Source organism: Chiroxiphia lanceolata, chromosome 9, assembly GCF_009829145.1.
Source record: "Chiroxiphia lanceolata isolate bChiLan1 chromosome 9, bChiLan1.pri, whole genome shotgun sequence".
Taxonomy (NCBI): domain Eukaryota; kingdom Metazoa; phylum Chordata; class Aves; order Passeriformes; family Pipridae; genus Chiroxiphia; species Chiroxiphia lanceolata.
In genome coordinates, this window is record NC_045645.1 from 30,187,370 (window position 1) to 30,214,905 (window position 27,536).

Genomic DNA, 27,536 nt, shown 5'->3' on the forward strand with positions numbered 1-27,536 from the left:
TCCAGAGGAACAAGAAAGCATCCATGCAATCAAATGGAATTCATTTATAGCTGTCACAATGTCTCCATTAAGGGTGACAATAAGGTTTCAAATCCTCATTTCCCACACGGGCAATACAGTGATCACAAAAGCCTCAGAGATGGAAAATACCTGTAGGTGCATTTAGATTTTATAAGTTCTAGCACAAAAGGGCAGAATTCACAGTTAGTATGTCCAGTTCTGCTTATCATTTGCCTTCAGACACACCAAGACAGCACTGAACAGTTGTAAATTTACACAGTGTCTCCTAAAATGCCAAAGAAAAACTCAGAACTTGGACACGCACTCATTATTGTTGTCTCTGAGGAAGTCCAAAACAAACCAACCTCCAAAAAAACCCCAAACCCTTACACAGCCTTGAGTTTTTAGATAAGATGTTCACAAATGTGAGGCCACCAAAGAACACTACTCCGAAAAACTAGCTGTGACAGCTTTAGCCTGATGTTCTGTGATGCACTGGAAGAACAGGGAGATCAGATTGCTTAAATTAGCATTCTTCTTTTCCCACTTTGGATTTTGGTAATAATATAAAAGCCACTCAACTATCAAAATAAGACAACTATTTGAATTAAGGGGAGAGCATCATTTTCTTTGCCTCTGACCCTACTTTTACCAAACAGAGCTAAGCAATTCTTCTCTTTCCATCCTGTGTCTGCATAACCACAATACTTTTTCTATCACCAAGTAGGAAAACCTTTAATTCCATTAATAGCCCAATTTTCATTTCTTATGTTCCTCCTCTGGAAAAGACATTACTTCTTCATTAGAACTCCCAAAAAAACCTACCAAACCTGCAAACCCCAAAGCTTCCAGACTTTTCACATGCCCTCCTGAACTTGATCCAAGCTGGTGTGGGGCTCAGCAGCCTGCCTGTGCTATGGACACAGCACTGCCAGTCTGTTAATAAAGGAGACTCCAGGTTCTAAAGTTACAAACAATTCCATGCCTTCACTCTAGGAGAGGACAGAGCTCTCTACTCTGAAAAAAAAAGAGTATTTCTAGTTCTCCCACACATTTACTATGTGTTTAGGTTCAGTACTGTTTCCCCATGTGAACTAAGCAGTATTAACATTTTCCCATTTCTCACACAGTGTTGTCTGTCTGATCTGCAAGAAGAGTGTCAGCAGATGCTCAGGCAGAGATCTGTAGAGATCTGCAGAGTATGAAGAGCAAACATCACCCTCTGCACTAGGAGGTCCAGAGGTTATATATTCATTTTTCTTGTAATTAATTGCTGGAGTGTGGTCTATAAAATAGCCATTCACACCAAAGGAATGCTTGATTAAATCACACAGAGTGAGTTATGGCTGGGATAATTCCATCAGCTTTACAGAAAAATACTAGGGATGAATTTGTCCTCTCTGGCTTATTTTCCACTCCAAAATTCCTTAATGGCATAAAGAAAAAATAGCAAAGCTGGCCACAGATGTTAAATAAAGACATTCCGAGTCCAATTCCATTTCCACAGGATACAATGGGAGTTAGTAGGAGATCAGGACCCACAACACGCAATTTCAAAAGCATTTGCTGATCTTAAGCTTCAGTTCCAATACAAAATTTTCCTGGGCCAACTCCTCTTAATTTGGGGCATTTTCCTCCCCCCACCCCCGAGTTTTTCCACTGAACACAAGTCTGGCAAGAGATTTCTTAGTTAACAGCCCTTTTCACTATCTACAAAGCTTCTGTGGTCGTGTTTAGGCATTGAAAAACCACAATAAAAAAATTCCCTGTAATCTGTCAAAGCAAATGTTTACTCACAAAGCAGAATCCAAACCAAAAGGGTTTTCCAAAATGGAGATCTCTGCATCCCATCAGATGGTCCACAGTATTGGAATGTGAAACCCATGACAATTTTTTTTCTGTGGGCCATAATTCCCTGCCAACAACCTCAGGTTTGATACTAAAAAATACACTTGTATTGCTGTTGTTCCCAAATACCACAGCAAGAGGCATAACACTACCTACAAATGTACCATGAGAGACAATGTGTTGGCATATCCCAGCCATGGAATCATTAAGGCTGGAAAAGACCTTTAAGATCAAGTCAGTCGTCAACCCAGCACCACCACCATGTTCACCACTAAAACTGCACACTGTGCAACGTGGATCAGGAAAACAACGGAGTTAAAAACCCAATCTACACCAAATTTAAACTGTAACTACCTCTCAAGAGCATATCTGCATCAGGACACCTTTATACCAAGGGCAGCTCCTTGGATCTGAGTTCCAACTGATATTGTACTCCCTGTAGAGTCCCATTTGCCTCACAGGCCACAGCACCTCAAAAAAACATCAAGAAAATTTGTCCGTGGTGCTGCTACATATAAGGCGCTTTTTTTTTGAAGAAAAATTGAGTAAATAACCAGACAATTTGAGAAAAAAATAGCTTTGTGCTCATTGAGTCAGTTGAGCACCCTTCAGAAAGAACACTAGATAAATTAATTGGATGCTGTGAAACACAAGCCAAGCAATATTTTTGATTAGATTTTTGAATAAAGTTACTTCTCTATAGACACCAAAAAAAGATGCTGAAGTGGTCACAGCAGCATCTCTTGCATTTTGTTTTCAAGTGCCTGGGCTCGGGCACCGCCAGGTGTGAGGTGCAGCTGCCCAGCAGGACACTGCCCTGTCCTGTGGCCTGTCCTTCCAGCTCGGAGAGAGACCCAGAGAAAGAGTTTTCAGAAACCAGGACAAAATGAAGTTGGAAGTTGTAGGTTCTCCCCTCCCCAACAGCGTTCTGACCTCACGAGTTATCCATCACAGTAAAAGGCCAGGGCCCCCTAGGGGAGCTGGGCTTCCCCACAGAGAGGAGTAACTGGATACCCAGGGCACTAAGGGAGCTGGGCTTCCCCACAGAGAGGAGTAACTGGATACCCAGGGCACCTTTGCCAGCGGCTCTTTGCTCTGGGGGTCACCCTCTGCAGCTCTAAGGCTCTGTCACTCCACTGAGTGAAACCTAACATTCGCCAAGGAAAGGGCTCTCCTGTGGGAAGAGAAGGAAGGGGGGAGGAGGCAAGGAAGCAAGGAGTCAGTGAGTGGGAAAATGTGACTCAGGCAGAGGAAGGTGGCAGGAGATTTGTTGCTGGTGAGGTTTGGATGGAGCAAGGAGAGGTGGCACAGCAAAGCATGGATAAAGGACTCTGTCTGCAACACAAGCACAGATCCCAGAGAGACACTGGGAGCGAGAAAGTGAGGAGGATGGGGAGAAAAAGGACAGAAAAGGAGACCATGTGCAGAAGAAAAACTGGCTGAAAAACTGTGGGATGAGAAAGAAATAAAGAGCTGTTGAAATGATTTGAAAGTGGCCTGTGATGAAAGCTGAGTGTTGGGATGCACAAGAACAAAGGACCATCCTCCCAAACCTGCAAACTAAAAGTGCACCACAAGCTCATCTTCTTGCTGTCGTGGTTGCAGTGTTTACACAATCCCTCCGAAAAATAGATCTATCAGCTCTCAGAGTGAATCCCTTTCTGATCACTGAAGATTGTATAAAGAGCTATTATAGAGAGAAAATTAAACCAAAACACTCCCAACCCATCCTGTTGATCTTCTACCCCATCCAAGGAGAAAGAGCTCCAAGGAGATCTATCAGCTTGATTTTCCAGAAGGATATAAAAGATTTCCAGGCTCTACACATGACCAAAATCTTTCCCTTCTTGTTCACTTCTGTGGTATGATGCTTTTAAAGTCCCATATAAGTTTGTTCCATAAAATAACCAAAAGGTAAAGAAGATGAAAAGAGAAAGTGATGCAAAGGTGGAAAAGGTAAGGTACAGAGAGAGACCATTTTGGGATAGGATGCTCTGATACCACAATGGGTATCAGATGGGCTCTTTATAAGAAACAAAAAGAGAACCTATACAGCCTATAGATAGCAAAGCAGCAAAATCCACAAGGACGAGTTTTTCTTTAAGTTCCCAAGCATATGGTTTAAGGTATTTATGCCAATAGCAAACACATCTTGTAAGCAGAAGTGCCTGTGACTGGGGGAAATAGAAGGGCTGTCTTTTTTCATTTGATATCATCCCTCCAAAAATGGTACTCTTAGGAATTGACTTCTGGAATATTGTATTCTGAGATATTCCATAGAAACTAGAGCCACAGAGGTAATTTTAAAGGGGTTTTTTTCCCACTTTCTGATTCTTTCTTTTTTTTTTTTTTTTTATCAGGGAGTTTTTACTGCACAGTACAGCACAGATCACCAGCCTGGGGCATCCTGTTCCTATTTCCTCTTCAAGTCAGCAGAAGATATTTGACAAGGGAAGAGGAAGAAAGCCAGAGAAAAGGGGTAGGAAGGGAACAGAAAACAGATGCTGGAAGAAAAGGCACAATGTACAGCAGAAGGGAAAAAAGGTAAAAGGAGGGAAAAGAATAAGAATCCAAACAAAAAAACCCACACAAGCCATACCATGTAAAACTGCTGGATCGTTTCACTGCAAGTTACTGAATGTAAACACAGAACCACAAGACAGGAGGAAAAGTGTAACTGCGTTATGTATGTTCCTAAGTGCATTCCCATAGAAGGGCGTTGAAAAACTTTGTAGCATCGTTACTACTACACGTGAAGGTCACTGAAGCCACATCAGCTCGTATCAGAATTATTAAGACAATTATTTGATCCCCTAGGCTGCTCTTTGGTGCACACAGCGCGCTCCGAGCCCGCTCCAGTTGCTCCTGAAGGCTTTGTGAAGCTCTACAGACAGACAGGGAGGGGGAGATCACAAAGCGTTACTGGCCCCGGCAAATTCCCGAGCGGAGAGACCCGCACGGCGAGGAGGGTCAGGATGGGATAGTAATACCCAGGCTCCAGTCCCTGGAAGCGCAGGACACACAACCTTTTATAAAAGCCGGCCCTGAGCGGGAGCTCCCTGCTGCCCTTCCCGGCTCCTGCCCATCCTGCCCGATCCCCTACCTGGGTCGTGGAAAGGCACCAGCGCGAAGTTGTACAGCGGCCGCTTGGGTCTCTTCAGAGACGTCTCCAGGATCTTGGATGCGCCCTCGATCACTTGCACCAGGTCGTCGTACATGGAGCCGGTCACATCGAACACGAAGGCCAGCGTGGAGGCTCCGTCGGGCACGGCCTCGGGCTCGGGCACGGCGCGGGGGCTCAGGGCGAGCAGCAGCAGCAGCGCCGCGCCCGCGCCCCGAGCCCCGCTGCTCACACCGGGAGCCATGGCCCCGGGACGGGCACCTGGGACACGGCGGGGACAGCGGAGAGCGGGGATAGCCCGGGGACACAGCGGGGACAGTCCGGGGACAGCCCGGGGACAGCTCGGGGACAGCCCGGGGACAGCCCTGGAGCGCACTGCCCGGCGCCCACGGCCCGCTCCCCTCGGGCGGAGCGCAGGAAGCGCCGCTGCTTTTGTCTGCGCGCGGCTGCGGCCCCGCTCCGCCTTCCCTACCGGGCAGGGCTGGGCAGCACCGCCCCGAGGGACAGGGCTGAGCCCCGGCCGTGCCGCGGGGCGCGGGGGCTGCTACTGCCGGCTGGGATGGGGATGGGGATGGGGACCAGGCTGCCGCCCTGGGAGCCCCGGCTGCGGGTGGACGTGGTGCCGACCCGCCCTGGTCCAGCGCCGGTCCCGCCTCCCGTGGCCCGCCGTGGCCCCTGCCCTCACCTCGGGGTCCCTTTCTCACCTCGGGATCTCTCCCTCACCTCAGGGTTTCTTCTTCATCTCTGGGTCTCTCCCTCACCTCGGAGTCCCTTCCTCACCTCGGGATCTCTCCCTCATCGGGGTTCCCGCCCTCACCCGGGGTCCCTCTGCCCTCAGGGCCGTTCCCTCCCTCACCCGGGGTCTCTCCCTCGCCCGGGGTCCCTCTCTCCCCTCAGGGCCGTTCCCCCTCACCCTTGGCCGCCTCCCCGGCGGGAAGGGGCGCCGAGAGCTGCGGTCGGAGCTGCCCCTCACGGCCCCGGGGCTGTGCCCGCAGCTGCCAAAGGTGAGGACGCGGCGCTGGCTCGGCTCGTCCCCAGAGGGCAGGGTGCGGCTGGGTATTGGGAGGGAATTGTTCCCTGTGAGGGTGGGGAGGCCCTGGCACAGGTTGCCCAGAGAAGCTGTGGCTGCCCCTGGATCCCTGGAAGTGTCCAAGGCCAGGCTGGATGGAGCTTGGAGCAACCTGGGCTGGTGGAAGGTGTCCCTGCCCGTGGCTGGGGGTGGAACAAGATGGGTCCTTTCCAACCCAAACCAGTCTGAGATTCCATGTAGTGTTTTATCACTGGAAACACGTGCTATGAGACTGAAATCATTCCGACACGCGCTGCTGCCCCGGCTCTCCTTTGGCTTCAGTTACAATTCCACAACTACTACTAAGCCCTGCTCAGCACCTATGAGCATATTCTCACTTTTAATACTTTAATGGGGTAGTAAAGACCCCAAAATATGATTAGGACTATGGCTCCAGGCACTGGCAGTCCCTGTTGAAAGAAAAAGCCTGGACAACAAAGAAAAGGAAGTGGCCTGAGTGGTGTTTTAACCCTGCTCGAGCGATGGAAGAGTTTAAAGGTCCTATATTTCAATCTCTTTAGTTGTTTAAGGATGCAGTGACATCCCAGCAGGCAAAACCCAGTCCTGGGTGGCTGATCCAAGGCCACACAAAAGGGCTCTGGGGAGAGCCAGGAGCCAAAGTCCCAGTTCTCCAGCCCACCTCAGTGCTGCTGTCACAAGCCTGCCTTCCATGGGCTGCATCCTGCACAACAGGACATCACTGTGAACACCGAGGGGGAGAGACATCCAGCCCTTGCACAGCATTCAGTGCAGCTCACAAAGGTGGACCATGAAACAGGCTTTACCTCATTAGTTTCCATCCTTATTTTACTAATCTTCAAACTGGTGCTAAAACTGCGCATTATTGTGACTGGAAAATAAATCATGTAGAAACACTGCTTATCCTAATCAAGTTATAAGCCTGAAATTGAATTATAAAAAACAGATGTTTACATTCTTTCTCCCCTTCAGCACTGATGTCATGAGAAGGAAGCACATAACCAGAGCTGTGCGAAGCACTCGCAATAAAACCCCAAACCATGGAAAACTTGCCTCATCTGTAACTCCACTAGCAGGAAAGTAGAACCAGGTTTGTCAAAAATACTCACAGACCCTGTAAGGAGAGATGCATTCATGCCATAAAATAGGAATATGTATTTTGAGCACCCGAGGGACTGGCGGCATTTGGATTTAGGGATTGCCTTCAGTCCTTTAGGAAGATGAACTGCTGTTAGGTTTTGCCTCATAAAGAAAGCCATCATGTGCTTTCTGTCTTAAATTATTCCTCTTTTCAATGTAGACAAGCAAGAGCAAACCTAGTGCCTGTAAGAAAAAATTACCCTCTGGGATACCCACTGCTGTGCCTCTAAAATAAAGCCTTTGAACATGGCTTTTAAGGTGCAACATAAAGCAAAACCTTTATTTCGTAACAGTGGAAACTGATATTTATTTTGGTTGCCTCACACTTTCCACTATAAAATAGCCTTGAAGCTTGGAAGCACTGACACTATTATTCACAACAGGCCTTTGAAATTTGCAGGAAGAAAGCCCTGTAGCAAGAGGAACAACTTTTTTTTTCCTTCTTCTCCAATGAAATTATTTTCATAGTTTGCCAAAGAATCATCTATTGAAAAAAATCCCTGTGTTCCTTCTGACATGCTCTGCAGTAACATTTTGACATCGTGCCAGGGTGAGAACTTCAGCACAAGCACTCCAAGGTCAGGCCCATGGCACAGCATGGCACAGCCCAAATAGTCCATATATATTTATATATATCCCTACATGTTTATCCTTGATAGTTGTAAATTATTAATGAGGTGAAGTAAAGAGTTAAGTCATTTAACTCCTGCTCTTTTCATAGCTTGTCTCAAATAAAAAGAATAAATTTGTATACTAGTTCAGAAGATTGGGAAGGAAATAAGGTACTTTTCACCCTTTGGTCTTGTGTCTGAATCTGCCCCATTTTGTAATTCTCAGCTAAAAATTGTTACTATCCCATGGCTGCTGATGAGGAAGGAGCTGCACTATTCATCCTCCTTCATAGTAAACAAGAATCCACTGCAAAACCTGAAGTTTTCATCTCAAGGAGAATCGCAAAATGATTGTTTTTAAAGCTGATGCTGCTCTTTAATACAGAGCAACTGTTGATACCAAAGCAGATGCTCCTCCTGGGATCCCATGGACCACTCACAGCAGGCTGCAACTACCAGAGCTCTTTCTCACGACACCTCCCTCCTGGCCAGCAAGTTCTGCACGTATTCCAGATCCTCTGGACTGCTTTGTCACAGATATTTGACAACATTTTGTTTCTTCTGGAACTCCACGCACATTTAAAACTTTTATTCCCACTCCTCCTAAAAGTCCCATCCCTCCTTTTCTTCTTTTCTCTGTTTGAACTCGACTAATGGTGGGAAAGGAGGGACGGGTTGCAGTTTGTTTTGGGTAGGTGGCTCTGGCTCTCCCTGTGACAAGTGTGTGTATTGCAGAGTGAGATCTCGGCTTCACTGACAGAGAGTTTTCTTAGCCCGTCCTGTCTGTGTATTTTATGTACACAGACACTCTGGTCCTGCAGAGGAGAGGTGCAAATTCACTGCTCCTTGTGTGCAGGCAGAACCTGTGCTGCTTTTGGGAAGGGCAGGGTTAAAGTGCCATCCTGGGACAGGAATGCTACAACAGGAATTAGCAGGTATGCTGGGGAGCCTGGAAGCAGGTAAGGCAGCTCACTGGAGCTGCTGCTAACAGATCTGCAAGGAAAGATAAACAAGGTGCAGAAAAGAGAGAGGGCTGATGGATTAATCTGTGCTTATGTGTGGTATAATCTTCACATTCATCTACAGAGGCCATGAAAAGACCTGCAAGACTTTGGGGGGAGATACTGAAACGTGAATGAAATCACGTGAGGAGGGTTCAGATTCTGAAGGGATCAAATAAACCCTGACCTTCTTCCAGGGTGACTGTGACTCCTGGTGTTCAGCTGTGCAGCTGCTCTCACACTTGGACAGCATGTTTTTAGGATTGTCTCTGCTCTCGGAGACCAAGGCAGGTCACTTGGGATGGTTAAAAGCTCTCCTGCAGACAGAACCACAGAACCTTACACAAATCATCTCAAAGCCTTTTACTCCCAGCACATTCCCATCTTCCTGTGAGGTGCATTGCCTTTACCAACAATACAAAAAACTATGATTTAATATAAAAATGGGATCTGTGTAACTGTGGTCTGACTTTTGGCTTCTGACTCTTCAGAGATTGTGGGTTTTCTCCAGGATCCACATGACTTTTGTTAAGGAAACAAACCCTGGGATTCCAGCAAAATCACCTCTGTAGGAACTGGTATTTTTATAGATAATCCAGATTCTGAAGAACTGCAAGTTTCTGATCTCCAGTTTCCCAAAAGGTTTGAATCTGAAATCAAGCAAAGGCTATATTCCCTGCTCCTGCCCCTCAGGTATAAAGAGAGAAGCTGGGAGCAGAAATCTCTTTTGAGCTGTTCACACTTATAGTGTCTGGCTGAATTCTGACCATCCTGTATTTTAGGGTTCCTGCTTCATTTATAAACTCAGTCTGATCTAGTTTTTCAAGGCTTTGCCAATTAAAGCTTTACAGCAGAATCAGAGCAGACAGGTGAATGCTCTGTGTGCTGCAAACATTTCTGACGACAGAGAGCTTTTGATGGAAAGGTTTTAAAAATGAGACATTTTCAGATGCTGTGTGTTCTACCTTGTGAAGAGTCTACAGGTCCTACAGAGAATCTTTTGCCATTTTGAATCTTCTTTTTGTGCACCACGGAAGTTTGCTGCAATATAAACGCCAGTTTGATTCAGAGTTCAACACTTTTCAAACTAGCACATAATAGACAAAAGGAGTGAGACACAGGCATAAGTAGCTGTAGCAACTGGAGTAGTTTGTTTAATAAACCTTGTGCCTGAGCCAAGAGACCATTTCACCCCACTGTAGCACTGAATCATCCCTCATCTGCAAGATGAAATCACTTTGCTTTTGGTTATAAAACATTTGGTTCATAAAACAGGCCATCCTGTGATCATGACATAGAAGGCAGGGGTCAAAAGTTTTGTTTCTGGCTCAGAAGCAGGCTTGCTGCCTTCATTAATGCAATTATGGGGCAAGACCAGGACCAAGGCAGGACCTGCTCTACTGATTCCCTGCTTCCTTGGAAAAGATGGAGTAGATAAACTGATGGATGGAGATTTCGAGGTATTTAATATCTAATGAGAAAGGGAAAGTATTTCCTTATGAAAACAATGGGAGCAGTATCACACACCGAAAGCAAAACGAGGACCATGCAATAAAGGTCATTTTTCAAGACCAGTTTCATAAGGTCAATAAATCCCATACTTGAATTTTTAAACTCTGCACACAGGAAATTCATGCCAGTTATCCACAATTCCAAGCTATTTTACTCACAGCCATGTCATCATGCACATCTGACTTGTGGCTGTGTATTAAATACTGCCTGAGGCAGTGTGAGGTTCGTGGCCCCTGAACTGTCAGTAACTCCACTGACCATGGGTGTCCACATCCAGCCCAAGCTCCTCTTCCAGGCCATGGAGATCTCCCGTTTGATTTCTCCAAGAAATCCCCAGGGATGTGTGCACTCCTGAACTTTACATCCAATTCTATTTATAGAGAACTAGATGTAGAGATGTAACAAAACAAGGGTGAAAGGAAGAGCTAGGGGAGGTCTAGATTGGAATTATGAAAAATTTCCTCATGGAGAGGGTGATCAGGCATTGGAACAGGTGGCCCAGGGAAGTGGTGGAGCCACAGTCCCTGGAGGTGTTCAGAAAACATGGATGTGGCACTCTGGGACTCGATTTCATGGAGGCCTTGGCAGTGCTGGGTCAATGGTTGGACTCCATGATCTCAGAGGGCTTTTCCAACCTAAATGATACCTCAAAATTTTGTCCTTGACAAGCATTATATTACCAAAAATTTCAACATATTCTACTGGCCAAGGCAGGATTTTCATTAGAGTTTAGCCAATGAGGCAACCAGGGTGAAAATAAGAAGAACAAGAACACGATCTCCCTCTGCTGGTAAATCACAGTGAGATGTTGTGAAAAGGGATTACGAAAAGCAGGGATTTTTACTCTTCTTTTTAATGGTTGCAGAATATAAGGTGAAATTGCTTTTCACACTTAAGGTTGGAATCAACCTTGAAATGCCAGCACAATGCCAAAGGCTCCCACAGATCCATCCCTACGTCCAAATATTTTGTACATAACGTTTACACAAGTCTCTTCTACAGGGAATGTTTTCTGGAAAGGAAATTTAGAGGCACAGAGAGATTCTAGTGATAAGAGAATTCAAAAAGCAAGTATAATTTTTATATTTGGGGAAAAAACGTATTTACTTAGAGTATATTTTTTTCAAAACTGATCCATTTATACATTTTTTTAATTAATTTGACCAGAGAAAATCTAGCCTTTATGTTGTCTCGTTAATACTTCTGAATTACTTAACATGGACTCTTGAAATATTCAGAAAATCTACAAAACCTCCATCACACTATAGCCTTACAGAATGCAGAACTATTCTTAATTATTTTAATATTAGAAGCAAGTCCTGTACACTGCAGAAGGATCTTAGATTAGATGTTTGCTGCAGTTCTAACAGCATTAGTCCTGCAGTACAGCTCTGCGTTTCTTATCTATCAGGCAAGCAGCAATATTTCCTGGCTGACGCCCAGAATAAGTTCTGAAAGAAGAGGAAATTACTTCAAGTATCATAATCCTGTTACAAAGAAGCTGCTTTGCCACTTCAGTCCACAGACTAAAGCTTGTTTTGGAGTCAATGACAGGCACAATTCATAGATAACATCAAAAAGCATCCCATTCCTCTCATGCCAGGAGCTATCCCCTGGAATGCAGTTGACAGATTGAAGCCCATGATTTTAATTACTGCAGCTCTTGCCTTGGAATGAACTCTCCTATTTTGAATTTCTCAGGAGGAGCTGGGGCACAGCATCACAGCAACACCCATGAGAGAAAGGGGATAGAGCTGCCCTGTGGGTGTGTTCTGACCAAGCTGGACCAACAGAGACATCCTTGATCATAAATCACAAAATAAAACTACTCCCTGAAACAAGAAATCCCAGAATGGTTTGAGCTGGGAGGGACCTTAAAGCCCATCCAGTGCCACCCCTGCCATGGGGGGACACCTTCCACTAGCCCAGGTTGTTCCAAGCCCCGTCCAACCTGGCCTTGGACACTTCCAGGGATGAGGCTGAGTTTGGGTGTTTGTGCCATTCACACAACGAAGAAGAGAATGAATGTTTAGCTCTCCAAAGTTACACGCTCTGCTCCTTTCAAGCCTGTCAGAAATTTATTTTGTTTAAAAACAAACTGAAGTCCAGATTCCAGGCACCTGTCTGTGCAGGCTGAGCCCCTGATGACAACTGCATGGCACCTCTCCCACCACCTCCTCATCCCCAGGAAAGTGTTAGAGAGTGAGCTCACACTTCCAACCTCGATATTATACTTTTGTGAGTGTGTAGGCTTGGCTAATTGAAATATTTCCCACATTATTAAATATCCTGCCTATTTCTTCAGCCAGACAGCACTAAATATCTTCAGGCACCTGAAGTGTGTTTTCCCAGCATTTGGAGAAACCAAGTCCACCTAATTTATGAGTTCATCATTTTGGGGTGATTTTTTTCCCCTGCAGTTTCAGTTTTTACATTTAAGCCCATAAAGACCAAAACATCCTTTAAAATCCTGCCAGCCTGTAAGTTAGCACCTCTGCAGTAGTTACCAAGGATAACTTTCCAAGGCCTCTGTGCAGTGGACAGGTAGTTTTACTACCAAAACAGACTATATTCTCCACAGGCACACTCTTCTTGGCAGAACAGAGATGTTCTTAAAACTTGGAATGTTTTTCACGTCATTTTTTTCATTATAGTCTATTGGGAAACGGGAGCCTTCTGCCAGGCACGGCATTTTCTAGGATTAAAGGGATAAGTTAAATAAGAATGGACTTGAGCTTTAATTCATGATAAGAATGAAAAGCCTTTCATGGGGAAGGGTGATAAAAAAGGCTTCCCCTTACGAAACACAGTCGTTAATGCACACACAGGTGACAGACAGAATGGGTAATCCATCCCCTGGCATCACTCACCTGGCAGTTTCCATTACAGCCAGGTTGTTGCTTGGTGAGACTTATGGTCTGCTCTGAAATGCTCCAGACAGAATGTCTGCTTTGGGGGAATTTATTGATTGTTTAGAAGAGCTCTCGCTGCCCCAGACCAGCCCATCTGTGCCTTTGCAGAGCACAGGGAGCCAAACTGTGTCCAAAACAGGACCCACCAGTGCCAGCAGCTCTGCATCCCAGATGTACATCACCCCTAAAAGCCACAGGTGTCCAAAAGTGCACAGAGCAGCCTTCCTGCCAGGCACCAGTTCATCCCCTCGGCTCCTCATGGGCAGCAAACACCTTTTGGGGTGTAGAGGCACAGACACAGTAGAGAAGAGATTCAAGGAAGAAGGGTATCACAGAATCCCAGACTGGTTTGGGGTGGAAGGGACCTTAAAGCTCACCCAGTCCCACCCCCTGCCCCGGGCAGGGACACCTGCCACTGTCCTGGTTGCTCCAAGCCCATCCAACCTGGCCTCGGACACTTCCAGGGGTGGGGCAGCCACAGCTGCTCTGGGCAACTGAATATGATATTTCCTAAGTAAAATATAAACCAACAGCCCTGGTTTGCCATCTAAAGCTGTGAATGAATATAAATTAATTAGCTGTCAAACTGCCCATTTGGTTTGTGTCCACACCCACTCATTAAGAGACCAGATTTCTCCGAGCTGCCAGGCACATCCTGCTCTCTGCACACTTTGGCAGCTCCTGCCTCTGAGCAGAACTGAACTCTGGTCCTGGTACCCTTAAAAAGCTCCATTCATAGAGTGATTCCAGCCTAACTAAAAGCAAGAGTCAACAGAGAAGTTATAAATCAATGTATGCTGGCAAGATTCCAGGCTCATTCTCCGAGACCCAAGAAAATCTAATTGCGTGCACCAATCCCCCCACCCCCGGCTGCAGCTGAGCTGCACGGCCCTTGCAGGCTGCTCAGCCTCACCTTCACACCCCCAGAGCCAGCCAGCACCAGAGAGGCAAAACGAGCTCCTGGGGGGCCTTGGGAGGTTGGTGCAGCAGCAGGGAGTCATTCCCCTGGGGTCACTGAGCCCCTGGGCCACGCTCAGAGCACAGCTCCTGTCACTACATCAAGAGCTCAGCCTAAAGTGAGCTTTGCCAGTGCCCTGTCACAGGCTGAACTTCTTCTATAAAGTCTGACTTGTGAGAGAGAGACTTGGTTTGGGGCCAAACCACAGTGGCATGTGAGACAAGCAGGCCCATTCTGCTCTAAGTCATGGAGCATCCAGTGACACTTTGGTCATGGCCTGTGGTTTGTCTGAGCTCCAAAAGCGTGAGCTGCACGTTTCCCTCCCTTTGTACAGCTCCGGGACAAGCCCTTTCTGAACAACCCCAAGTTCACATCCTGAGTAACCAACACCAGCCAAGCTGGGAGACTGAATTGTTCCTGCAGCTACAGCAACTGGCCCATACCAGGGAGAGTGTCTGAGCTGTAGGAAAATTTTCAGGGATATACTTAAAAAGACAATTCCTATTTCGATGCTCCCATCTTGGTTAGATTTACCTCCTGCCTTCAGCCTCCTGGGTCTAAGAGTCTAAAAGCCAGAGGTTGTTATGCAGAAAGGCATCAGAAATAATGTTGATTCCAGTGAAATTTAAACAATAACCCATGAGTGGCCTGAGCTGCAGCTCATGAGATGAACAGGCTCCTTCATTTCATTTCCAGCCACCTCTGGATCGAACCATTGCTGTTTATCAAGGCAATGGATAAAATAAAAACAAAAAGCTACTCCTTTGCTACAAGGAGAGGACATCTCAAGTGCTTGTAAAACCACACATTCTCTATGCCCATCCTTCCTGAGCTGCTGGAAAGACTGTTAAGATCTTCACACTTTAATAACTTGGAACATAAACTTCAAATACAATAAAATCATTCACAGAAATGGAACACAGCAGAGTTTTCTGTTACATTTCTTGAATGCCAAGATAAAATTTATTCTTGCTTAACACACTGGTGGCAGTAACAGAGGGGTTGGGAACGTCCTTGTGATCAGAGCATCTCTTCAGCCTTTTTAGGATGCTCATTGCAGTCATTTAGTTACTATTTCTTGCTTGATTTTATTGTGAGTTTATTTGCAGGGGGTTTATTGTTGCATTTTTTGTTCTTGGTAAAGTATTTCTAAACCCAGTCCTCAAAACCAGAATAAACAGGGAGCACACAGCTGAACTGCAACATTCAGCACCCAACTACCCCTTTCTGTTCCTGCCACTCTATAATGTCACAGTGTGGCTTTTCCAGCACAGGCTCAGCAAACCCAGGAGCAGGGGATGGATCTTCAGAAATAGGCAGGAAATAAGGTTTTGTTTTCAGGGCAAGAAATCAGATAAAAACTGTGCACTGGTACCACTAAACTTTCAGTTTAGTGCTTGGAGCTGGTTTCTCTGTGTATTGAAAGGAGTTTGGGTGTACAGAGCTTTCCAGGAAAACAATTTCCCCCTTCAGAAGTAGTTATTTCATAGAATCAACGAATCCTGGAATGGTTTGGGTTGGAAGGAACCTTAAAGCCCATCTTGTTCTAACCCCTGCCACAGGCAGGGATGCCACTCACTATCCCAGGTTGCTCCAAGCCCCGTCCAACTTGCCTTGGTTTCCTTTTGGGCTCAGAGCCGCTCGCTACCTGACATTCCAGTTGGGAAGTGACCCAGCTCTCTAAATTCTTCATTTGTATGAATCCAGCAGAGGCTGCTGCCCCAAAGGCTGCTCCCATAGCACAGTTCCAGCTCTCTCCCGCTGAAAGGGGCCTACACAGATAAGATGTGCTGTCCCAGGCAGAGACATCTCCAGAGCAGCGTGGGCAGAAACCCAAAGGCACAACAACTCAGTTATTAAGCTGCTGGGACTTGTGTTCCTGGGAGCTTTGAGATGGGAACAGTAGGTTAAGAACAGTGTGTGACTGAAGCAGGGCCATTTATACCAGAGAACTGAGGAAGAATTCTGGGGAGAAAATGAATTATCTGTACAAAAATGAAAACCAATTCAATATCTAAGTCCAACATTTGCACTGGATTTGGCAGAAAGATAATATTGAAATAAATACTATGTCCTGCTGAAGGTTTAGATGGATGAAATCAAGAAGTGACCCACTGGGAGTTTTTAAACTGGCAAAGAAAGTGGATCTATTTGGGTTTGATGATCCACTGGTGTGGGTTTTCTTTTGGAAAGCAAGGAAAAGCACAGAAGTGGGGTGTGATCAAGGTGCCTTGGGACTTCCAAAGGTCAATTTTATGTTACTTTTTAAACAAGGCTCTCTTTCAGAGTATATTCAAAGCCCTTGTTAAGTGGGTAGTGAGGACTGGTCCAAAGCTCAGCAGAAGGCCAGCTCTGCTGATCAAACAAAGTCTGTGATCCCAGCAGAACACAGGATCAAACAGCTCTCTTCAAATCCCTGGGAACAGTCCCGGAGAATCAGCTCCTATTGCCTTGGGGCAGGGGCCAGAGATGGAGGTGGTGAGAAGGAAAGAACAAGTTCTGCTCAAAAGGGTGTCCTGGTACACTCTGCTGTGTTTGTCTCCCCGGGAAACAGCACCTCTGGGACCCAGCAGATGAGAAAATGAGATGAATGAATGGATGAGAAATTAATTTGCCCTGTGAGTGGAGCCCCATCTGAACATCTGTGTGCAAGGCCCGGCCCAGTGTAAAGCTCCAGCACATCTCAGTTCCCAAGTGTTGTCACTTGGATGAATCTTAGGACTGAATGGAGGGTGTAGAGCTGTTAGAGAGCACCCAAAGGACAGCTACAGAGATGAGGAAGGGCCTAGAGGGGCCGTAAGAGTGGCTGAGGGCACTGAGTGTGTTCAGCTGGAGCAGAGCAGGCTGAGGGCAGAGCTCAGCGGGGGCTGCAGCTCCTCCGGAGGGGCAGCTGTGATCCCTGCCCTGGGTGAGCAGGGACAGGACCCTGGAGCAGCTGGAGCTGTGCCAGGGCAGGATCAGGTTGAATATCAGGCAAAGGTTCTTCCCCCAGAGGGTGGTTGGCACTGCCCAGGCTCCCCAAGGCAGTGGGCACAGCCCCAAGGCTGCCAGAGCTCCAGGAGGGTTTGAACAACGCTCTCAGGGACAGGGTGGGATTGTTGGGGTGTCTGTGCAGGGCCAGGGGTTGGACTTCGATGTAGTGACAGCACAAGGGGGAATGGCTTTAAACGGACAGAGAGTAGGTTTAGATTAGATATCAGGAAGGAATTGTTCCCTGTGAGGGTGGGGAGGCCCTGGCACAGGTTGCCCAGAGAAGCTGTGGCTGCCCCATCCCTGGAAGTGTCCAAGGCCAGGTTGGATGGGGCTTGGAGCAACCTGGGCTAGTGGAAGGTGTCCCTGCCCAGGGCAGGGGGTGGAATGAGATGAGTTTTAAGGTCCCTTCCAACTCAGACTATCCTATGATTTATGTTGCTGAGAGCTTTGTGGGTCCCTCCCACCTCAGGATATTCTACGACTCCATCACTGAGTCCCAGAAGAGTCCAGGAAGCCACGGCTTCAAAGTCACCCCTCACACTCGTGTATGTCCGAAGGATTCCCAGAAGGCTCTCTAGGGCAGTAACAAACACGTGCCACGCTTGACTTTTCCCTGTTTCAATGCGGGCTCGCAGAGGCGGCTCATGGCGCGGCACAGCCACGAGGTGGAGACCTTCCCAACGATTAGTGCAATTACCGCAATTAACCGGGACCCACCGGCTGCCGGGAGCGCTCCCACCTCCGGCAGAGCCTGCGCTGCTGCCACCGGGGCTCCAGGGACGGGTCTGGACAGAGATCCTCAGTCAGACACTGGTGCCCCGGGACCGAAAGATTCGCTTTTGCAAACACACAATCCCGGGATGGTTTGGGATCGAAGGGACCTCCTAAAGGTCGTGTGGTCCCACCCCTGCCCTGGGCAGGGACACCTCCCACCAGCCCAGCTTGCTCCAAGCCCCGTCCAGCCTGGCCTGGGACACTTCCAAGCAAACCTCCAAACCATTAGCGTTTTCCTCGTTTTCTTCAGGTTTTGTTCAAAGTGGACAGCAACAGTCCTGAGAATTTCGGCAGGGAATTGGTTAAATTAGGAACAGCTGAGCTGCAGTGCATTGTATCAGCTTCCCCCACAGTTTTGCCTGTGGTTTGAATTACACTGTATTTCTGTCTTAGCAGAAGAGCTTTACATGAAGGGCATAAAATTAGATTTAATATGCTTGTGTTTGACTTTTTGCTTTGGCATTGAAACAGCTGTAATTTCACTAACTGGGATTATAAATAGCCTATATATAGGAAATAGCAGGCCATGGATATAATGCAGATTCTAGAATTAAGTATATTAATGTAGTGGGAAATAATATTTTTTCCCAAATGCTGGAAAGGACTAAAGATCTTTGTGCCATAATCTGATCAAACACACAGTGTCTCCTTCAGGAGGAATAATGTCCTTCAGTATAAGTGGTTGACAAATTGGCAACCAAAACAGGCAACTGCTCCAAGGGCTATGAAATCTATAGTTTGTGCAATGCACAAGGGGTTAGTGTTGATGCCACAAACCCCAGAAATCCTGCTGGAAATTCTGCAGTGTCATCACACCCATAAAGGCAAGCTCCATGCCCCAGCCCTTTGGGAACAACCTGCTCTTCCTCCTGACTAAACCTCAGCACCATCTGCTGCTGTTTAACCTCCCAGCAATCGCTGAGCAAACACAGTTACCAAGGCTCATTTTGGTTTGTAACTAGTTCCTGACCTCAGATTTAGCTGATCACATGAGAATAAAAACTGTCAGAAATAAAAAAGGAGTCCAAACTGTGAAGACCTCCCACCCTGGGAGCATCCATATGGTTCCAAAAGAGCCAGGCCTACAGAAAAGCCATTCCCACACAGCAAAAAAGCAATTTAGGAACAGTTTTAACATATTCACCTCTTACTTGTTTCTTGTGTACTTCCTCAGAGAAGCCAGTTAGGGTTTTTGCCTTGTGTTTACCTCGTTTAAGTGGTTTTCAACACCAAATATCCATTCTTTTAAATCAGCTTTGCATTCACTGACCTCCAATAAAGTGCATCTCCAAACCTAGGGAGGGATATGAAAGCGATATTTTCACTTTAAAGTCGATGCCCAGACACAGCACTAACTCCTGTGAGCTGAGTACTTTTGGGTTCTTACAGCAGAATTAGGCTAGTTTCTGGCAAGAAGTCCCAACTCACCTATCTTTGGTGTATGGGTTTAGGTGTTATTTACCAGCAGAGGTGTTTTAATGACCGTTCAAGCCTGGTTAAATAATAATGAAAATAATAATGACAAATATGCACTTCATTAAGTAGAGGACAGGCTTGTTCACTGGGTTGGATTAAGGTGCACTCTTCATTTAATTTATGAAGCTTGACTGTTTCCAGATTATATTTTTACATTAAAATAGTCTCCATTGTCTCTCCCTTCCCAGAGCTTTTATCTATGATGTAACTTGTTTCCTTGAGGGATCTAATTTTATTCAGGAAGATACTGAACGAAAGCAGCAGCCAAAGGAGTTGCCAGAGGCACAATTTACAGTTCATGGTTAGCACAGAACCTGGTACATCCTATTCCCTGCTCCCAGCCCACTCCTCTTCCACAGGCTCCTGCCTCAACAGCCAGGGGACCTTTGGGATGGCTGGTGATGTGGAAGGCAAGAAGTGGGATAAGGGGGAGGAAGGAGTCCTGCAGCTCTCCAGGCTCAGGAAATGTTCATGTTATTCCATGGGGAGCAGCTTTGCTCCTGCTTTGCTCTCCCTTAGGAGTGTTCTCACCATCTCTTCCCACCTGTAGGCAGAATGTTTCCCAAAACTATCCCTGGGGATGTGTCCTCTCCCAGCCTTCCTACATCACTCCAGCTGCTGAGGTCAAAGTTGGGTTGGTATCTCTTTACAGCAGCAAAGCAGCTGCACACTGGGAAATGCTGCATGTGAGGAATATTGTAAAGTAGCAAATAGTTCTTGCTTAAACAAAGAGAAACTCAATGACATTCCAATTATTTTGGAAACAAAGAACCCAGCAGCAGCTAATAAAGCCAGATTATCTGCATTTCTATACCCAGAGCAGCATTACACTTCCATAGTCAAACGGCATTACGAGTATTAAGGAAGAGAAAGAGCTGGGAACGTTCCCAAAAGTTCACTAAATCCTTTGCATTCCAAAAAGAGCTAAATTCCTCATTCCTATCTCCATCAGGAGCTCTGTGCACAGAGAGCACCCAGCTCTGCTCCCCATGGCCACCAACATGCCTCACATACTTTTTGTCTTCATTTGCACCAAGTCATTAAAATGCCAGACAAGAAACATTGAGCACAGAAATGGGGGGGGAGGGATAAACAGAGACACTTCCTCTCTCCAGCTGATGTTTCTCCATCCTTTCAGGCTCACTTGGAGCTACTTTGCCTGAGGTGACATGATATTTCAATAATTTAGTTTAGTCTTGTAGGAGATGGGCTCACAACTCGGTGACACCGTTTCATTGATTCCCCTCCCACTTTAATTACTCCAGAACTCCTGTTAGAAGGTCCAAGCTCCATAGGACCTTGCCCAAAGCAGAAGGATCCCTGTTGCAGTGGCTCAGCACACCCCCCCTGAGCTGGGAGTGCCAACAAGGATTCCAGGGGTTGGTGCTGACAGGGACAGACCTCTCCTCAGGCACTGCTGGCTCAGACCAAGCTAATGGACCATGGGAAGGTCTTTCCTCTTCAGGAAAGACCTCTGCCCACTCCCCTCATGGATTTCACCATCCAAGCCCTCCGAATTCCTTTTCCTGTTGCATTTCCCAGTCTCCCCCAGCGCAGGAGCAGCAGAACTGCTCTTGCACCAGCACCAACCTGCTCACAAACCCCAGTGACCGCTGGCATTGGGGGCCAACGTATTCCCTTCTCTCCTCCAGGCCACACTTCCAGAGAAGTTCTGTCAGGTCTTTAAAATCTTCTTGAACAACAATGAAAAAGGGATAGAATGGACTGAGGGCTGGACTCCATCCAGCTCCTGGGAATTCAGGGAGAGCGACACGTGGGGCTCTAACAGCTCTTCACTCGTAGGAAGAAACCCGATGAAAGGCTGTCACTCTTCTTTATTCCCAAGACTTACAAGAAACTTTTATCCAGTGTTTGATTTTACTTCATCATTTTTCCCATCTAGTAGTTGGGATCTGGTGTATGGCATGGGAAGCTCTCAAAGAAACCAATATGTTCCCATTCCTAAAGCTCTTTGGCACAGGCAGATTGGTGGGAATTCAACAGAGACACCAGAACTCTGCAAAGCCAATCTACATCCCCAGGTTTCTGAAGAGACTTGTGCTGTTCACAGAGGGAAAACAACTCCATCAGTCCCACCAAAAGCTGAGCAGACCATGTCCCCTGGGACACCTCAGCCTTTGGTGTCTCAAAGACAGGATGACAGCGAGTGGTCACAATTGTGAATTTAAGTTTTCCATGGAAAAAGAGAACACTGACACATAGAAAACTACACTGGCAGGCCTGGGAGGGAGGAAACCAGGGGGAGTCCGGCTGCTGTGACCCCAGCTCTGCCCCAGGTGAGGGGGAACAGGCTGTCAGAACATGGAATGTCAGCCCTCAGTCCTATCAGAAGATTCCAGAAATAGCCAAGTCCATTCCCCCCACGATCCCCAGTGATGAATTTGTCCAACTAAACCAGTAAGAAACATCTTCCTGACCCCACCCAGGGATGGGGTTTGAAGCAGACAAATATGTAATTCTTCATTTCTTGCCGGATAACTGCAAAGTAAGTTTGGGAACTGTTTCCTGCCTGTAGCAAACAATCCCCAGCGGCACAGATGTATGAGTGTGTGAACCATTGTCTGGAGTGTCCGTGTGTTTGTGTACAAGTATTAATGGAAGAGAGGCCAAACAGGAACTGAACTCCCTCTGGGAAGGGCTCCTGCATGGCACACCCAGGGAAACAGGGAATGAAACACTGGGTGACAACTGTGCCCAGACTGCTGGCAAACAAACACCACTGTCTTCTGCTGTGTCTGTCTTTGGGGGAGATCACTGAGAGACACCACAAGTGTGTTTATGCCTCTCTCAAGTGGGGTTTCTTGCTTTTGGTGGTTTATTTGGTTTTATTACAAACTCTAACTTGATTTAAGGCCACATGAAATGTTTTGTAATTTGCTCTGGATAGTTGTTGGAGCTCCGGTGACTGGATTCTACACACTACACAGAGCAGCTCTGCACACTCCTCCACTCTGCTGTTCCATCTTTTCCTTCTGTTCCCACCCCTGGCCTTTGTGTGCTACAAACACTTGTGTGGCTGTTGCAGCCAAAGACAGATCTGAGCTGGATTTAGGCTTGGTATTAATGGCTGAGAAACCCCAGGAGCACATAAATTAGCCCTGCATGTCCTGGGATGTCTTGGGCACTAATTGGGTCCTTCATAGAATCCCAGACTGGTTTGGGTTGGAAGGGACCTTGAAGTTCATCCAGTTCCACTTCCTGACATGGGCAGGGACACCTTCCACCAGCCCAGGCTGCTCCAACCTGACCTTGGACACTTCCAGGGATCCAGGGGCAGCCACAGCTTCTCTGAGCAACCTGTGCCAGGGCCTCACAGGGAGGAATTTCTTCCTAATATCCCATCTAAACCTACTGTCTGTCAGCTTGAAGCCATTCCCCCTTGTCCTGTCCCTCCAGGCCCTTGTCTAAATCCCTCTCCATCATTCCTGTCAGCTCCTTCAGGTGCTGGAAGGCCTCCCTTCCTCAGCACAGAGCTGCTGCCTTTGCACCAGAACATCAGACACAGACAGAGGTGTTGTTCTTACTGAGAATGGCCTCCATTTCCCATTCCTCAGACAGGAAAAATGTGCTTTCTAGGGATGAAAATAAGTCATTGATTAAAAAAACTTCCTGGAGGGGAAGTGGGTTCTGTGGTTATTGTTTTCTTATCAAACTGATCGAGTGCCAACACCGATGGTGAGAGAATGGCCAGTGCACTCCACGTGAGGCCCTTTCTGAGGTTTCTGGAAGAAGGCACCTTTTAAAAATCGTTCTTTAATTCTTGTAACTGTGACAGCAGTGCACCACGTGTGTTACAGGAGCCTGGCAGGGTGTCCCTGTGGTGAGGGAAGGATCCCTTACAGGTTAAAATCCATGGGAGTGGGCAATGGATTTACCCTGTGTGATGGGAAGGGAAGGACACGAGGCAGAAGAGCTGGAAGTCTCCTGGCCCGAATGGACAGACCAACATCCACCGAGGTTTTGAGGTGGTTAAATGCTTTAAAGGGAGCCATTCTTCATCTTTTGTCACATCCCACCTCCCTCTGGAGAGCCCCACCCCTGCCTACAGCTCAGGGCAAAGCTGTCCTTGCACAGAGCTGGCAGGCAACACCTGAAGGAGCAACAAAGCAGAGGCAGGGAAATCCTGGGCTTTAAAGACAATGTTGTGGTTTGTATGAAATACAGAAACCTGAACTCTGGCTTTGCCAGTTTTGTTCTGTTCCCGTTTCTTGCTTGGAAGATCAGGCTAATACTTACACAAAGGGTTCATTAGTGAATTTAACAAGTGGATGAAAACACCCAGAACAAGAAAAGGAATTTATTATGCTTTGAAAAGAAAGTCGTGGAGGGAGGAAGAGAAGCAGAGGTGGTTTTAAAGAGAGGCAATCCAGTGATTTTTGTCTAATTAAAATTAATTTTTAATGTTTCTGAAAGAGAAATGAGATGGGCTCTACCCAAGCTTAAATATACCGTGTTTGACTGGTAGCTCATCTCTAGTAGGAGAGTAAAGGTATAAACACCCTTGAGAGAGGAAAAGACAAATGGGTCAAGAGAAAATGAAAAAAACCTGCACAAACCTTTCAGAGAACATCCCAGAGGAGCCACAGCACTGAACCAACACCAACATCTCCCAAGGCTTATGGACAACCTCAAAAATAGTTTTGTTTCCCAAAATATTCTAAAAGGAACATCTTTGATGTTTCAGGAATAGTTGCCCCCATCTGCTGTTCTTTGTAAAGTGAAGGAGAGAAATTAAAAATGTGCTTGACCCGTGACCACCTTCAGATAAAGCTTTCACAAAACTCCTGGTGCCTGAAGGAATGTTCTCCACTGTTGTGTGGCACAGCAGCTGATGGGGCAGTGCTTTAGGAGCACAAAGGATGTAGTGCTGCTTCCCAGGCAGGCTCAGGACCCAACTCATGGACAAGTCCTGCACCCAAGGTACACCCTTTTCACAATTTCCATGCACAGATGTTGAAGTGAGTGGCATTCAGGGACAGGAAATAAGGACAGACCCCTCCCAGTTTGCTGGTGGCAGGAATCCTCTCAGTTTTGTGGGACACAGCAGTTACAGTGATATCTAAAAGCCCTAAAATTGGCTTCTCTGGTTTTCTCTTTGCCAAGCAATGACATATTGCCCTGTTTTCAGCCCAGGGGGTTGAGGCACCTCCTCTCCTGCTCCCTCCTCTGGTTCTCTGGGTGTCAGACTTTGCCCAGAGCTGGTCCTGCTCTGGCCATTCACTGAAGGGCTGGCACAGCTCCACTACATCTCAGAGCATCACAGAACCACACGGTTGGAAAAGACCTCCAGGATCATCAAGCCCACCCTCTGAACCCCACCATGCCCCTAAACCATCTCACCAAGTGCCACCTCCACTCGTTTTTTTGAACACTTCCAGGGAATGGTGAGTCCCTGGCAGAGGGATTTCTTTCCAGCTCCCCTCCTGATTCAGGAAGGCACCAGAAAGGAGGCTTGCTTGGCCTGAGTTAGCTGTGTATTACATGTTTCTTCTGTATTAAAGTGTTTAATCTCTCACCCAGGCATCCACAGGGAACTCTTCTCTCTGGCTTGCAGCCCTTTGCCTTCTCCCATAGCACCCCTTCCTTGTCCATCCCACACCTGCAGAGGGATTTGTCCCCCAGATTTCAGAAGGGAAGGGGAGCCTCTCCCACTGCTGGCCTCGAGCAGTTTACTCCAGTGCCAGAGCAGGAGATAAACTCTGTTTACATTCCCATTCCCTGGAAAGATCCCAGGATTATTAAGGTGGTGTCTGGGCAGTGCTTTGAACATGCAGAAAAGCCACACAATGTTAAGATTTGTATGGATAGTCTCCCCTCTTAATACTCGAATTTCCAAATCCATGCAGGCAGCCAGAGCCCTTGGGGGCTCAAAATCTGTGGCCACAAAATGTATGTGGCCACAAAATCTCCCCTGAGGCCCCCCTAGCAGGCCCTGACCAACCACAGACCACATGTGATGCCCTTCACTCCCCAGTGCAGTTCCCATAGGATGCCTTCCACCCAAAAATCCAGGGTTAGAGGGTTCTGTGGCTCACCCTTGCACAGCTCCCCTGGAGTGACCTGAGGTAAACCACCCTTCTTCTGCATTCCCCATACACAAAACCAGAGAAAATACTATTTCTCTTCAGAGTTTTGCAACATTTAAGTCACTTTTGATGGTAAAGTAGCTTGACATTTCAAACAAAAAGGTATTATAGAAATATGAAAGTTAAATACTCAATTTATTATTGGTTTTAATGAGCCATTGGCCTGAACTCTACCCCCTTTACATGCAAGCCACTCGGAGGGCAGTGCTGTTTGTGATTCCCCCAGCTGAGCTATCAGGGCTGTGGGCAGAGGCCCGAGAACACTTTCACTTGGCTGAACAAGTGCTCAGTTCCAGTTCAGTTCTGGGGTTGTTCTTGTGCACACAGGGAAAGAGGAATTTAGGCTCAAACTGCACCTCTCTGTTCACCACAGTCAGTCCCCATTTGCCCCCACCAGTATTTCTGTGTAATTATCATTTAATCCCTTTCCTGATGCATCCAGTTCCCTCACTCCTCCCCCTCCTCAGAAATCTTCGTGTCTGTTTGGAAGCCTCCAGCCAAATTCCACCTGGTGCTTGGACAGCTCAAACCCTTTAGCCTTCACCTGTACAGCTTCTCCCCTGCTGGCAGGTCCCTCCCCAGCTCTCCATGGACAGGAATGATCCAGGGGCTCCCACACAGATCCCTGGGAAAGCACCAAAGGAACACAAAGAACCACAGAGCAAACCCAGCGGCTGCAGAGCCCAGGACAGGGCAAGGGCAGGGCAAGCCCAGTTTGGGTTCCTGGGACCAGGATTCACCTCCTCCTGCTCTGCTTCCTCGATACTGAACCTCCTGCAACCCCTGCAGGACTTTTCTGCCTTTCCTGCCAGGGTTATCCAGCCCCTTCCTGCTGCAGGAATCTGCAGGTGCTGCTGGCACCCCATCACCCCTCACCACCACCAGGAGGGAGCAGTGTCTGCAACAGCAGTTGTGTCCTCAGAATAGCCTGGCATGTCCTGGCTGCCCTGGGGAACCTTCTGGCAGCCAGGCAGCCTCTTGGGCTTGAAGGTGGGAAAAAGAGGAACAGCATCAGGACAAACAGCAATTAATTATGTGCTGGGGGGTGGGGGAAGGCAATTTCCCACATGTTGGAAGAAAAGAATCCCAGGGGATTCAAAGAATTTCACAATTTTTTTTCTTCATAAAATCCACAATAAAAACAGACCCATATTAAGCAGAAATGAGCCTACCAGAACTTATGAATAACTTGCATTCTTCCACTGGAGCCCAGCCAGTTACCCTTGGAAAAAATTCCTGTTTACTTTGTAGTGAATGTGAGAGACACGCAGTCTGCCAGAGCTGTTCCACAGTAAAAACACAGCCAGGGGCTGTCACAAGTGGGGAAATCACAGGGAAAGTTAATTTGTTAACTTCAAGGACTAAGATTAAAATAATATCTATTTGGTAAAATGTTATTTGCTTTATCACATAGAAGACTTCAGTTGTCTTTACATGAAAGCTGTGCTAGTTCAAAGGCAAATTTCAGATGCTTCTTCAATACTTAGCTCGGGGTTTAACATTTTTATTAGATTTACTAAGAAAACGCCTTTCCCTGTTATTCTCAGTTCGTCTGGGATTAATATTTTGCCCTACAGCTGCATCTCTCTTCCCCAAAGCCTCAGGCAGGGTTGGTCACACCAGGAATTCAATGCCAAGTGTCCTTCCTCAAGGCACTTCCTAAACCCTTGAGGGATGATTAGACATGCTTGTTCTTCTGGCTCCTCAGATCCCAGGGGCATTCCTACAGAAATCCTGGCCTAAGCTGTAGGCCTGGCATTTTAAACATCTCAGAAAACATATTTCCAGTACAAGCCTGAACACTGAGGGCTGATTAAGTGACAAGTTCTTTGAGAGCAAAAGTATATGTGGCCTTGGAGCTCGTGCATTTGATGCTGTAACCTGGGATTTCTTCCTTCCTGATCTTCAGCAAGGGTGGATGCATTTTGTTTATCATTCCCATACTTTTGTGTGCAGGATTTGCATTCCTTCTGTCCTGGTAAAGCTTGATGTAGCCGTAAGTGGAACATAAATTCACTTTCTAGTGTTCACTCGTGTTGATGTAGCCGTAAGTGG

At 47.0% G+C, this 27,536-nt stretch overlaps 1 protein-coding gene and 1 long non-coding RNA gene across 2 annotated transcripts in view; one reads left to right on the forward strand and one right to left on the reverse strand.

Annotated features, from left to right (window-relative positions):
- The window catches only part of HMCN1 (hemicentin 1), a 162,819-nt gene extending 157,606 nt beyond the window's left edge, over positions 1-5,213 (reverse strand). The window contains 1 exon segment of the mRNA XM_032697092.1: positions 4,952-5,213. Within this exon segment, the coding sequence (XP_032552983.1) occupies positions 4,952-5,213 (262 nt within the window).
- A 393-nt stretch (positions 5,214-5,606) lies between these two features.
- LOC116790997 lies at positions 5,607-9,018 on the forward strand. The gene is made up of 3 exons (XR_004358585.1): positions 5,607-6,015; positions 6,990-7,107; positions 7,995-9,018. It is a non-coding gene; the product is annotated as an uncharacterized LOC116790997 (long non-coding RNA).
- The last annotated feature ends 18,518 nt before the right edge of the window (positions 9,019-27,536 follow it).